Here is a 13,768-nt window from a genome sequence, read left to right on the forward strand (position 1 = left end):
ATGGGCCCACCCCTATGAGCTATTGTGTGGGCCCCGCTTTGCTGCTGCTGTCGGGTGCGTGCGCGTGACTCATGGTGCCGCTGCCGCGCGGTGCGTGCGCGCGCCTCATGGTGCCGCTGCCGTGCGGTGCTGAGCGTGTGCGCTGTGCGTGCTGCTATGCAGTGCATGCGGTGCGCGCTGCTGCCTGGCGGTGCAAGTTGCTATGCAGCGTTGCCAGGCGATGCCTACTGTTGTGCGTGCTATTGCCTGTGACTGCACCGCAATGTGTTGCCGGATGGTGTGACCATAACATAAGACACCTAGAGATAAAGTGGAACACATTTAAGTGATTCATGTGCCACGTTATCCATGCGTGGGGGAAGTCCAGGGCCCACTACCTGATAGGATAGGCAAGTGTGACAATATCGCTACTAGGTGGTTCTTACTCATGCGGGTCATTGGCTTGCAAGCCGAGCAACGCTTCACCACTGCCGACTTGGTAACTTAGTGGGTGCCTGATTGCGAAATGTGAGCGTTGATTATCCGTGGTGGGGATGTGACTATTGAAGCTGGCACATGTCTTAATTTTATTAAAGGCCTATTTTTACCCTCATCATAAAGAAAGGGAACGAGTTCGGCTTCGGTCAAGGCAAAGCCCGTTCAAGCAGCCTTTACTGCCTTGCATTAAGAATATCTCCATAATTGTATGCTTTATTTCACGGGGAGATATTCCCAATGCAAGATTGCAAAAGACTGTTAGAACGGTGTGGTTTTGCCCTGATAGAAGATAATCTCAAAAGAAACATAAATGCCTTGAAAATCACGTTTTGCTCCATATAGAAAACGTCAATTTTGTTATCTGATTATGGATTAACGTGTATAGTGGATGGTCCAAAATGAATAGTTCTTGATTGCAAGACAAGCTGCAATGTTTTAATTGAATAACTAGATACTTAGAAAACCAAGTTGCCATTAGCCATGTCTGATAACTTATGGTAGGAAAACTTTGGCAGAACGCAAGCCTCTTAGAAAAAGAGTAATGGTCAAACAAAATACATGCAATTAGCAATTATCAAGGAACCAAAGGGGCTAGGGATCACAAAAGAAACCACAACAGCTACATTCAATCCATCATGGTGATAATTCTCCAGAGTTGCATATATCGAGATGAGCACTGAAATGAGACAATCACTTTCCCTAGTCATTACTTGGCTGACTCAATCTAACTATTTTGAGCTCAATGGTGGTTGATGACATAATTTTGGTAGCTATAATTAGTAAGGACTAATAAGGATTAATGTATCATATGAGTATTAGAGTATATCCAGTTGTTACACTGCTACACTCATGTACATCTAGGACTTCATCCATAGGATAACAATTATCCTTAGGAGTTAGGATAATTGTTATCCTACTGAGATGAGAACTTGTTTGTTATCACTTCGCTGTTATCGAGGACTCTCTCTTTGTAACAGTTCCTCCATTATAAATACATGCAAGGCCAATGGCCAATTTATTGTGCCAAATACTTCTTGTTTTCTCTTCTATTTAACTTGGTATCAGAGCATTGTCGATCCCATGGCTTCCAGCAGCTTCAGTTTTGCCTCCCAGCAATTGCTAGGTGCGTCAACTTCCAACAATATGGCTGGTTCAAATTTGGTTCCCCATTGTAGGATCCATTATCTCCCTATCAAGCTCACCAACGACAACTATCTGCTTTGGAAAGCGTAGCTGCTATCAGTTCTCTATACCAACCGTTTAATGGGGTATGTATATGGTTCTTGATGAGGGCAGATTTGTCCCTCCAGTGAAATTATGACACCTGACACCTCATGCCAACTAAGTGCAGCCTCTTGACAACTAGACAGCTCGAGCAAGCTACACGCAACTCGTCACCTACAGGCAGCTCGCCACTTAGAGGCAGCTCGAAGCTCATCACCAAGGAAAACACCACCAGGCAGCTTGGAGCTCATCACCAAGGAGCTCGCCACCAAGCAACTCGGAACTCACCACCAAGGAGCTTGCCACTAGGCAGCTCGGAGCTTGCCACCAAGGAGCTCACCACCAGGCAGCTCGGAACTCACCACCAAGGAGCTTGCTACCAAGCAGCTCGAAGCTCATCACCAAGGAGCTCGCCACCAGGCAGCTCGGAGCTTGACACCAAGGAGATCACCACCAGGAAACTAGGAGCTCACCACCAAGGAGCTCGCCACTTATAGGCAGCTCGACACATACAGGCAGCTCGCCTCCTATTAGGCCACGGAGACCTGCCTCGGGTAGAAGCACCTTGACACATTACCGACAGCTCGATGAAAAGTAGCTTGGTGAAAAGTAGCTCGGTGCAAGGTAGCTTGGTGAAAACTACCTGACAACCATACTTGCCAGATCTAGAGACTGCACCCACGTCTCTGGCCAGGCGGCGTCATGCTTGCCAAATCTGGCAACGCCTCATGTTTGACAGGGTCGTACCCTACAACGGTTACCTGCACCTACCAGCTCAGCCCTGGCAAGTAACGGCTGTAGTAGACAATCGGAGGCAGTTACGCCAAATCTGTCAAGTCACCGCTATATAAGAGCTCCAACCCCCTAGAGGGGAAGGGGGATGAAAAATGGAGGTAACCCCTACTCTTTAGCTCTTTCATTTCTCTAATATCACCTTCAAGCTCTCTACTATCAGAGTGCTAACTTAGCCATCGGAGTGGCCCCATAGGCTAAACACCCTCGGGTCCTCTGATTCAGTTCTTGTAGGTTCATCGGTTCCCACCGACTACAAGGAGGAGCAGATCATCTCATGTAGAGGGCAGTCGGGTTGCACTACACTAGGAAGCTCGCCACCAAGGCAGCACACCCAGCAACTCATCAAAGGGGAGCTCGTCACCAAGTAGCTCACCACCAGGGAGCTCGTCACCAAGTAGCTCACCACCAAGGAGATCGTCACCAGGTAGCTCACCACCAGGAAGCTCGTCACCAGATAGCTCCCCACCAGGGAGCTCGTCACCAAGTAGCTCACCACCAGGAAGTTCGCCACCAAGTAGCTCACCACCAAGCAGTTCGCCACCAGGGAGCTCCATCATCCTTTGAGTCACAACCTGGGAGTAGGTTAAATGACGAAGTACTTAGCCAAAAATTGATACATCACGAAAAAAATTTGGTACGCAACCAGAAACAATTACATCAATTGGCATCGTCTGTGAGAATTACGCTACAAAAATCTAAGTTCTCATCCTATAAAAAGCTAAGTCATCTTCTCCCAGAAAGCTAAGTCGTCACTCTTTAGAGACCGAAGCTCTCGCTTTATAGTGTCCATTTTTTATGAACTCAATGACTATGCAAGGAGCTAACAGACTAAGCAGCTCTACCACTTTACTTTCAATTCAGATAAAACCTCATCAGTCCTCTTCACAAGGTCCTCTACAAAGATGAGCTCTTCGTGGCTTTCGCGGGAGTTGGCGGCCAACAGACTACATAGGCTCCCTTGCTGGTCGAGTCTTTCAAGGCTCCCATGTGAGCTGGTGACCTAAAGTTGGTAGTGTTGCCCTCGAAGGTCAAGCTCCTAGTAGCTTCTTATAGGAGTGGGTGACCGGCATTACGAGGCTGATGCAACGCAATCACAGGCAGCTCGCCCCCGGTCAGCCCGACACCTCACAAGTAGCTCGACACCCAGTCAGCTCGCTACCTCACAGGCAACTCAACACTCGGCCAGCTTGACACCTCATAGGTAGCTCGACACCTCACAGGTAGCTCGACACTTGTTTAGTTTGACACCTCACAGGTAGCTCGACACCCGATCAGCCTGACACCTCATAAGAAGCTAGGCACCTTACAGGCAGCTTGGCACCTGGTCAGCCCGACACCATATAAGCCCCACTCGCCTCTTCGGCATGGGCAAAGTCAAGAAGAGTGGACTACAAGTCGCTCCCAAGGCCTACGGGCAACATTACTACTAACCCAGTTGCCTCTACGACATGGGTAACACAACTGCTTAAGACCCAGTCACCTATTCGGCATGGGCAAAGTCAAGAAGAGTGGACTACAAGTCGCTCCCAAAGACTACGGACCACATTACTGCTTAAGACCCAATCACTTCTTCAACATGGGCAAAATCAACAAAAGTGGACTATAAGTTGCCCCCAGAGCATAAGGGCTACAGTACTGAACTGGCGGAGACCTCCTCACCTTACAGGCAGATCCTAGAGCCTAAGAAATTGGATCAGCACTTATTAGTTCGTCGACTTATGGGCAAAAAGGAGAAACCTACTCCCTTCGCTGAGTTACTCTCAGCTTAGGAGTGGGGGGCAAATGATGAGGGCAGATTTGGCCCTCCAGTGAAATTATGACACCTGACACCTCATGCCAACGAAGTGTAGCCTCTTGACAACTAGACAGCTCGAGCTAGCTACAGGCAGCTTGTCACCTATAGGCAGCTTGCCACTCACATGCAACTCGCCACTTAGAGGCAGCTCGGAGCTCATCACCAAGGAGCTCGCCACTAGGCAGCTCGGAGCTCATCACCAAGGAGCTCGCCACCAGGCAGCTCGAAGCTCACCACCAAGGAGATCGCCACCAGGCAGCTCGGAGCTCATCACCAAGGAGCTCGCCACTAGGCAGCTCGGAGCTCACCACCAAGGAGCTCGCCACAAGGAAGCTCGAGCTCACCACCAAGGATCTCGCCACTTACAGGCAACTCGGCATAGGTAGCTCGTCACTTAGGGGTAGCTCGACACTTCTAGGCAGCTCGGCATAGTTAGCTCACCACTTAGGGGCAACTCGGCACTTACAGGCATCTTACCTCCTATTAGGCCACGAAGACCTACCTCGGGTAGAAGCACCTCGGCACATTACTAGCAACTCGGTGCAAGGTAGCTCATTGTAGAGCAGCTCGGCGTATGGCATGAATTTTTCCTACCTGACAACCGTACTTTCCAAATCTGGAGACTGCACCCATGTCTCTGGCCAGCCGGCGTCATGCCTACCAACTCTGGCAATGGCTCATGTCTGACAGGGCCGTACCTTGCAACGGTTACCTGCACCCACCAGCTCAGCCCTGGAAAGTAACGACTACGGAAGAGAATTAGAGGCGGTTACATCAAATCAGTCAAGACGCCGCTATATAAGAGCTCCGACCCCGTAGAGGGGAAGGGGGATGAAAAATGGAGGTAACCCCTGCTCTCTAGCTCTCTCATTTCTCTAATATCATCTTCAAACTCTCTCCTATCAGAGTACTAACTTAACCATCAGAGTGGCCCCACCGAGTAAACACCCCTGGGTCCTCTGATTCAGTTCTCGCAGGTTCATCTGTTCCCGCCGACTACAAGGAGGAGCAGATCATCTCATGTAGGGGGAAGTCGGTTTACACTACAATAGGAGGCTCGCCACCAAGGTAGTGCACCCAGCAGCTCATCAAAGGGGAGCTCATCACCAAGTAGCTCACCACCAGGGAGCTCGTCACCAAGTAGCTCACTACCAGGGAGCTTGTCACCAGGTACCTCACCACCAGGGATTTCGTCACAAGTAGCTCACCACCAGGGAGTTCGCCACGAAGTAGCTCACCACCAGGAAGTTCACCACCAGGGATCTCCATCATCCTCTGAGTCACAGGACACCTGGGAGCAGGTCAAATGACGAAGTACTTAGCCAAAAATTGATACATCACAAAAAAAATTGGTGCTTGACTAGAAACGGTTATATTAGTTCTATTGTTGCACCTCCTCAATATATACAAGATCCTAGGGTTGTTCATAAGAATGCCCAACCCAACCAAACCAACCAACTCGGGCCGACCCAACCCGAGTCGGCCAGGTTTTCATTCGTACTAGTCGGTTTTGGGTTGGGCACATACAAAAACTGACCCAACCCGAACCGAACTAGTCTTTCTTCTACTAGTTTGGTAGTTCCTATTTCCTAGTTTGAGTAGTTTCCAATTCCTACTAGTCTTCTAGATTTCTACTAGAAATAGAAGGCCCATTAGGCAATTACAATTAGAATTCAATTAATTAGGTGTCCTTTTTTAGTTTTTTTACCTAGATTAGGCAATTACTATCAGAATTCCTACTAGAACTAGAAGGCTCATTAGGCAATTACAATTAGAATTCCTAGTTTCCTACTAGTCTTTTAATTCCACTTTTGTCTTCTCTTAAAATCTTCTATTTTCTAACTTAACTTGGTTGGTCTGCACCCTCAACTCAAGTCCTCAACTAATTCAGAGTTTATTCGGCTTTGTACAGGAGCAAAACGGAAACTGACCCAAATTGACTCAAACCGACCAGGTCGGTTTGGCTTATCAATGGGTCATTTTCGGTTCCCACCTCTGGTTACCCGACTAGGTCGGGTCGGTTGGGAAAATCCCATGAAACCGACCCAACCCGACCCGTGAACACCCCTGCCAGATCCGACCGACGGAGGCCAGATGATTCTCAATCCAGCACACATCAAATGGTTTGAGAAAGATCAACTGGTTCTCTCCTGGATCATTGCATCACTCACAGAGAACGTGTTTGCCCAAGTTGTAGGACATCGCTTATCTCGTGACGTCTGGAATGCTTTAGCCAAATCTTTTAAAAATCACTCACGATCCAGGCTGATGCAGTACAAAAGGCAGCTTCATAGAAAAAGGAGTTATGTCTATTTTCGAATATGTCAAAAGAGCTAAATCAATAGCTAATAGCCTTGCAGTTGTCGTTGAACCAATAAAAATGAGTGATTTAATTCTATACATATTAGCTAGATTAGGGTCAAAGTATGAATATGTTGTTACTGCTATCACTAATAGGTCTGACATAGAGGACCTCGATATTGATGATATTTTAGGCATTCTTCTTGGCCATGAAGGCTGGCTAGAACAGAATCCTACCACAATTGATTCACCCCCTACAGCCAATGTGGCCAATTTTAAAAATAAAAATCAGAATAATACTCAATGCTCTCCTTCTGGGAATACCCGTGGGAGAGGCAGGAGGCGTGGTTCTTTAGATAACCATCCAAATAATGGTGGCAGAGGGCGTGGTAATACAATTGTTTATCAGCTATGCAATAAATCGGGACATGGTGTGATCAAATGTTGTCGGTGGTGTGATCTCAATTTCAAGAACGAAGAAGCAGAACTAGCAACTTACAACAACAATACTATTTCTTCATCTCAATCTTCCTTCGATCCAACTTGGTACCCGGATAGTGGCACAACACATCACATGACTCCAGATGTCGACAATCTGCAAACTCGGTTTGAATATGGTGGGTCAGATCAAGTCAAAGTTGGTAATGGTTCAGGTTTGAACATCAAGAATGTTGGTTCTTCAATTTTACATACTGCTACTTGTCAGTTTTCTCTGAATAATGTTTTTCATGCGGAGCTCTCCAAAAATCTGCTCTCTGTTAAAAAATTTGCTCGAGATAACAAATTGTTTTTTCAGTTTCACGGTAATTATTTTGTTGTGAAGGACTATACAGGGAACATCCTGATGCAAGGAACTAGTAGAGATGGGTTGTATCGGTTTCCACATGAGGTGATTCATACAAGTCAGCCTTATGCATTAGTTGGTGAGAATGCCTCTGTTGATGATTGGCACAAACATCTTGGGCATCCAGTAATGCGAGTGGTCAAGCAAGTTGTCACCTAGTTCGGTCTTCCCTATGAAGGTCATTTTATTTTCAGCTCTAATTTATCTTGTGAGTTATGTCAAGTCAGTAAGAGTCATAAGTTGCCTCTCCCCTCATCCTCTTCAATTGTTTCTCGCCCACTAGATTTAATTTTCTTAGATGTATGGGAACCAGCCCCAATTCTGTCAAATGAGGTACTTCTTCCTTGGTATTCAACTTATTCGTTATTCTAATGGAGTATTTCTTAGTCAATGTCAGTACATTACTGATATGCTACAACGTTCCCACATAGATGCTGCTAAACTGATTTCCTCTCCTATGGCTATTCACCCCAAGCTTACTCGGCATGATGGCTCTCCTCTTCCCGATCCTATCGAGTTTTGGAGTATTGTTGGCGCCCTTCAGTATGTTGCTATCACCCGTCTAGACATCTCCTTCGCTGTTAGCAAAGTCTCTTAGTTCTTTCAGTCTCCTACTGATGTTCATTGGGCAGCTGTAAAATGCATCTTGCGTTATCTCAAACACACCATTATACATGGTCTACACATCTCTCGGTGTCGTCTACTTCTCTTACACTTCATGCGTTTTCAGACGCTGATTGGGCTGGTTGTCCGGATGACCAACGATCTATTGGCGGATTTGCTATTTATTTAGGGCCTAATCTTATTGTCTGGAGCTCTCACAAATAGGCCACAGTAGCACGTTCTAGCACCGAGTATGAGTTTCGTGCTTGTGCTACATCTACTACTGAAGTGGTGTGGGTTTCCTCTCTTCTTCGAGATCTTGGTATCAATTTCTTTGAGATACCTACTATTTGGTGTGATAACATCGGAGCCACCTACCTTGTGGCCAATCCTGTGTTCCGTGCTTGGATTCGTCATGTTGATGTTGATTTTCACTTTCTCCGAGATCTTGTTCTTACCAAACGGCTTACCGTGCGGTTCATTTCTTCCAAAGATCAGGTTGCTAACATTCTCACCAAGCCACTTGCCGGTGATCAATTTTGCTTCTTACGGGACAAACTCCATGTTCACGATGAGCATGGAGTTTGAGGGGATGTATTAGAGTATATCTAGTTGTAACACTGTTACACTCATGTACATCTAGGACTCCATCCATAGGATAACAATTATCCTTAGGAGTTAGGATAGTTGTTATCCTAATGAGATGATGAGATGAGAACTTGTTTGTTATATTGGTTTGTTATCTCTTGGTTGTTATCATACAAATACTTATTGCTTTCTATTCTATTTAACTCTGAGATGGGTCCGCCCATTCAAGAGGATAGTTTGTTATCTCTTTGCTTGCATCAACTGCAATCACTACTGTATCATTTGCCATTCTACTTGAAAATCGAGCAGGCAGCAGGCCTATCCGTGAATTCAAATCTGTACTCTTAATTAAAGCATCAAACGCCAAGCTTCTCCATTGATGTCAGGTTCTTCCTTACAGGATGGAAGTTTCTTTAGACTGAGAGCTTGAATGTGGTGGGGTTTCTTCCTTATTCTCCCTTGTCACTCATTTCCAAATATAATAACGTTAAGCTTTAACACGTTTTTGTTTTCTTTGTATTCTAGCTATCAGTTCTTGACCAAAATCTAAACCATGGGTTTTGATCTACATCCAAAATGGATTATTGGATTTGAATCTTGGTGCTTATTGATATAGGACAAGTGTCCCAATCTTCTGAGACGGTGAAGGAAACGACTCTTTCAATGCCAATATGGGTATGACACAACCACTACCAAAACACCGTTTGTGTGGGCGTTTTTTGTTTTTGGTAAATCATGCCAATCAACGCTCACACTACCAAAACACCGTCTTAGTTTTGAGGGAGTAATCATGTAACACATATGACATATTGCATTCATCTTCTTTAGTTTTCTCTTTTGTCAGGGGTAAAAATAATAATAAATAACGGTAAATTGATGAAACCTCCCCAAGCCTATTTGTTGCTGAAATCTCCCTGAAGTTTGGTAGTTGTAATCATTTTCCTTTAATTTTTTGACATAGTTTCAAGTAGATCCTCTTTGTTAGAATTCTCTAAAAAGAGGCATCAAAACGTAACTAAAATTTCGATGCAGTTACATTTGACCAAAATGATTATTTTTAAAACTTTATCTTCATACGAATTGTTACCCTCAAACTTTCCAATCTCTTTTCTGAAATAAATTTATTTTTTCAAATTTGCCCTTCTTAAGTAAAATTGCCACTTTAAAATCTCTTTTTTTTGTTGTTCATAAAGTTTGTATTAATTGTTTTTTCTATTGATTTTGAACCATCGACTTGGATGGTCGGACTGCCCGGTCTAGGGAACCATCTAGACAACCAGTTCCATTTCACCCTTAACCCATTCTTGGCCCAAAAACTGTTGACTTGGTCAGTGACCTAATGACTCGAGTGATCAATCTATTGACCCATTTGTCCTGAACAACGGTTTTTAGTCATTTTATTTAATTATTTTAAATTGGAATGGGTCATCCATTCGAACTAGACGTTTGAATCACTGACCTGAAAATTAGTGGCCAAAGCGGTTCCGATTCTAGGCCAATTTTTAAAAAATTGGTTTTTTTCTTTTTTTTTTTTCGTAGAAAGCAGCCTCAATAGTAATGGCATGTGTATTTTGGACATTTTCAACACTCTTGTTATAGGATTCTAACAAAGGGGGTCTACTTGCAACTGTGTTATAAAGTTTATGGGAGGTGGTGACAATTACCGAACTTCAAGGGGGTTTCAACACCAGTCAAAAACTTTTGAGGAGGTGTCAGTCGTTTTGCCTAAAATAATCGTTATCAAAACAAACCAGTAGTTATTTGGTGGTGTTCGCTACCATGGTAATCTCATGGATGGCATGTTTTGGTCCATGCCACGAGATGGCCACGGTGTTTTTTTTCCATGGATGGGGGGATGGCCAAGTATTCGAGCCGAATATAGGGCTATTTGAGCTTGGCTCGTTGAAATTGTGTTAGGCTCAAGCTCGATTCGAGCTAGAGACTTGAGCTCGAGCCGGCTCAATTAAAACTTCAAAGCTTGCAAGTTCGAGCTTGGCTCAGCTTTAGCTTGACTACAAGCCAAGTTTTTTTCTAAAAATAAAAAATATACATATAAAAATATTTTTTTTAATTTACATTAAGAAAAATAAGAATTACAAAAATTATTTATTATGACATATAAAATATAAAAAATACATACATATAAAAATGTTTTTATTTTACATGCAAAACATAAGAATTATAAAAATTATTTACTATTATACATAAAAAATAAAAATATTATTTTATAAAAATTATTTATTATATATATTTATATGTATATGTATGTATGTATGTATATATGTATTTATGTATGTAATAAAAAATATTTATTTTTTATACTACGCTTGACTAGGCTCACAAGCCTCACAAGCAAAGCTTCATTGGGCTTGAGCTTGGCTCAATTAGGAAACGAGCCTATATATCATGTTCAAGCTCTGCTCGAAGCTCAATTTAAATCAATCTGAGCTAAGCTCAAATAGCTCATCAAAAGCTCGGCTCGATTTAAATCTTAGTGTCTGGCATGCAACCTAACACCAAAGGCACTAAAGTTTATTCGGTAAAATTATTTTGTTACCATTTTTGTTAAAATTAATACTTATTGATTAATATTCAATTATCGATTTTTTTTTAATTTATTTATCATAAAATTATAAAAATTAGACATTTATGATTGACTGTATAAATTATTTCTTAAATTCTATGAGATGTATAGAATCAAAAGTGTTGGCGTTGACACACCACACCTATACAACATACTATGGTTGTAGGCTAGATAGTACCCGCACGATTGGTCCCTCCTACAGTGCTGTAGTATTGAACCAATCCACACTCATCTTTTTTTTTTTTTTTCTGATAATGACACTCACCAATTTTTTATTCATTCTAATAACACCCCTTTTATTTACGCATGACCACGACAGTGCCCGCACGATAGAGAACTCCTTGTCGACCTTTGCGAGAATAAGAAGTCCGTCCTACACAGGTAACGGAGCGGGGAGCTTACACACTTAGTTCCTTCCGAGAGTTGCCTTGTTCGTGAAGTCTCCTTTCTGGTATGTGGCTGAAGGTGACACAACAGTCAGTGCACCGTCTACGGAAGAATTCACACAAAAACGGGACATATGGACGAATCCTGTTGGGTTTTTTCTCAAAATTTATTACATTTGCTTCACAATCCACAGCAGTTTCTTTTCTTTTGTTGTGTATATATTGCACAATTCACAGCAGACGTACTCTTGGGCCGATATTGGCAATACACCATATACCCTTTCTTAGGGGAAGAGAAAAGTTTGACTTCTTGGGCCCTTCTTACCGTTCAAAACTAAACAAAAAATGAGAAGAAATTAAAAAGTAGTAGTAACAGAAACCAAAATAAGAATTCACAGCCATCGAGATCGATATATTTATATACAAGAAGAAAAAGTATCAGAAAGAGCAAGCGAGAGAGCATGGAGGGGGAGATTAAGAGCTTCATCAAGGTTTGGTTCTTGGTTATCGCATCCTTAAGTTTCTGCTATTATGTAGTTTCAAGAATTCCGAAAGGCAAGTTCAGACTGCTCACAATCCTCCCCATCTGCTGCCTCTTTCTTCTTCTCCCACTAAATCTCCAATCCGTTCATCTTGTAGGTACTACTGCTTTCTTCGTGGCTTGGCTAGCTAATTTCAAGCTCCTCCTTTTCTCTTTTGGTCAGGGCCCTCTGTCGTCCAACCCATCAATCCCGCTCATTCATTTCATCTTTCTAGCTTGTCTGCCTATCAAAATTAAACAAGACCCACCTCCCCGAAAAACCCAGCAACCAGTTCCAAATGCCTCTACAGAAAGAGATTTAGATAACCCATCTCACCAATTAACCAGAAAAGGCACCAAATCACCACTAAACTACGCCATTAAGGGTCTACTTGCAGCTCTGGTTGTCCGTCTCTACGACTACAGACCTTATCTCCACCCAAAAATCATCTTATCTCTGTACTGCATCCACGTATACATCTCCCTGGAAATCCTTCTCGCCGTGGTTGCTTACTTGGTCCAGCCGTTGCTCAATCTAGAGCTCGAGGCACAATTCGACGAGCCCTACCTCTCGACCTCTCTCCAGGACTTCTGGGGACGAAGATGGAACATCATGGTGACGAGTATCCTGCGCCCAACCGTATACGAGCCGACGAAGAGCTTTGCCCGGCGTATAGTAGGGAGGAAGTGGGCTCCATTGCCGGCCATATTGTCGACGTTCGTTGTGTCAGGCCTGATACACGAGCTCATCTTCTTCTACCTCGGACGTTTGGAGCCGACATGGGAGGTGACCTGCTTCTTTATCCTCCACGGAATGTGTCTGGTAATGGAGATCATAGCGAAGAGGGCGTTGGCCGGGAGATGGAAGTTGCACGGGGCGGTTTCCAGGATGCTTTCCATTGCGTTTTTGATGATTACCAGCTTCTGGTTGTTCTTTCCTCAGTTCCTCCGGTGTGGTTTGGTCGTTAGGGGGCTGGCGGAGTACGGCGCCATGGGGAGGTCTGTGAGGGATGTTGCTCGGTTTTTCAAATTGAGATCCTTCCAAAATGCTTCCAGATTCATGGAAATTTGAACGAATGGATCATCAACGGATGATACTTGGAATGCATGGCTCGCGAGCTAGAGATTCAAGTAGTAGTAATTAATAAGGAGGGAAATCAATGGGATATTCATGTTGATCATGGCTGTTGAAAAGGTTTAAATAGTATAGTAGTTTTTCTTGTATTGCATAAAAAGCATGATTGGAATCCCTCTATGTAGAAACTCATGGATGGAGGTTCGAGTGACAATTTGGTCCTCAAACTTTAAAATGCGACAATCTAATACCCAAACTTTATCAATGCGACAATCTAGTACCTGCCGTTAATGGATCGTCAGTTATGTATATCATATAACTTCATGTGCAATTTAAGACTTTTGAAAATATCAAAATTATTCTTGAAAACAAAACACATTATTCATGGTCGTTTTCCTCGAGAAGATGAAACAGAGCCCAAGCTCTCTGTACACAGTTGATGGATGGGGAGAAAATGAAAAAATGAGAGGGAGGGGGAGGGGGAGAGAGATTAAAATCATAAACAGTGGTGAATAGAAGAAATATTGAGATTGAAAATAAAATTGCTATTATATATGCATCATTCAGATCGCAAAA

General features: G+C 43.6%; 1 protein-coding gene across 1 annotated transcript; it reads left to right on the forward strand.

The window, feature by feature from the left end:
* The first annotated feature begins 12,045 nt into the window (after positions 1-12,045).
* On the forward strand, positions 12,046-13,384 carry LOC148875170 (acyl-CoA--sterol O-acyltransferase 1-like). The gene is made up of 2 exons (XM_088965785.1): positions 12,046-12,152; positions 12,237-13,384. Exons 1-2 carry the CDS (start codon positions 12,059-12,061, stop codon positions 13,187-13,189), a joined length of 1,047 nt encoding a protein of 348 aa, XP_088821911.1. The 5' UTR covers positions 12,046-12,058; the 3' UTR covers positions 13,190-13,384.
* The last annotated feature ends 384 nt before the right edge of the window (positions 13,385-13,768 follow it).

The sequence above is a fragment of the Nelumbo lutea genome, chromosome 1 (genome assembly GCF_056320005.1).
Source record: "Nelumbo lutea isolate HS-2025 chromosome 1, American lotus-T2T, whole genome shotgun sequence".
NCBI classification, from domain to species: Eukaryota; Viridiplantae; Streptophyta; class Magnoliopsida; order Proteales; family Nelumbonaceae; genus Nelumbo; species Nelumbo lutea.

Coding starts and splice junctions, on each gene's coding strand:
- LOC148875170 (XM_088965785.1), top strand. CDS start 12,059: ATGGAGGGGGAGATTAAGAGCTTCATCAAGGTTTGGTTCTTGGTTATC. Junction 12,153..12,236: donor AGTTTCAAGAATTCCGAAAG/GCAAGTTCAGAC, acceptor TTCATCTTGTAG/GTACTACTGCTTTCTTCGTG.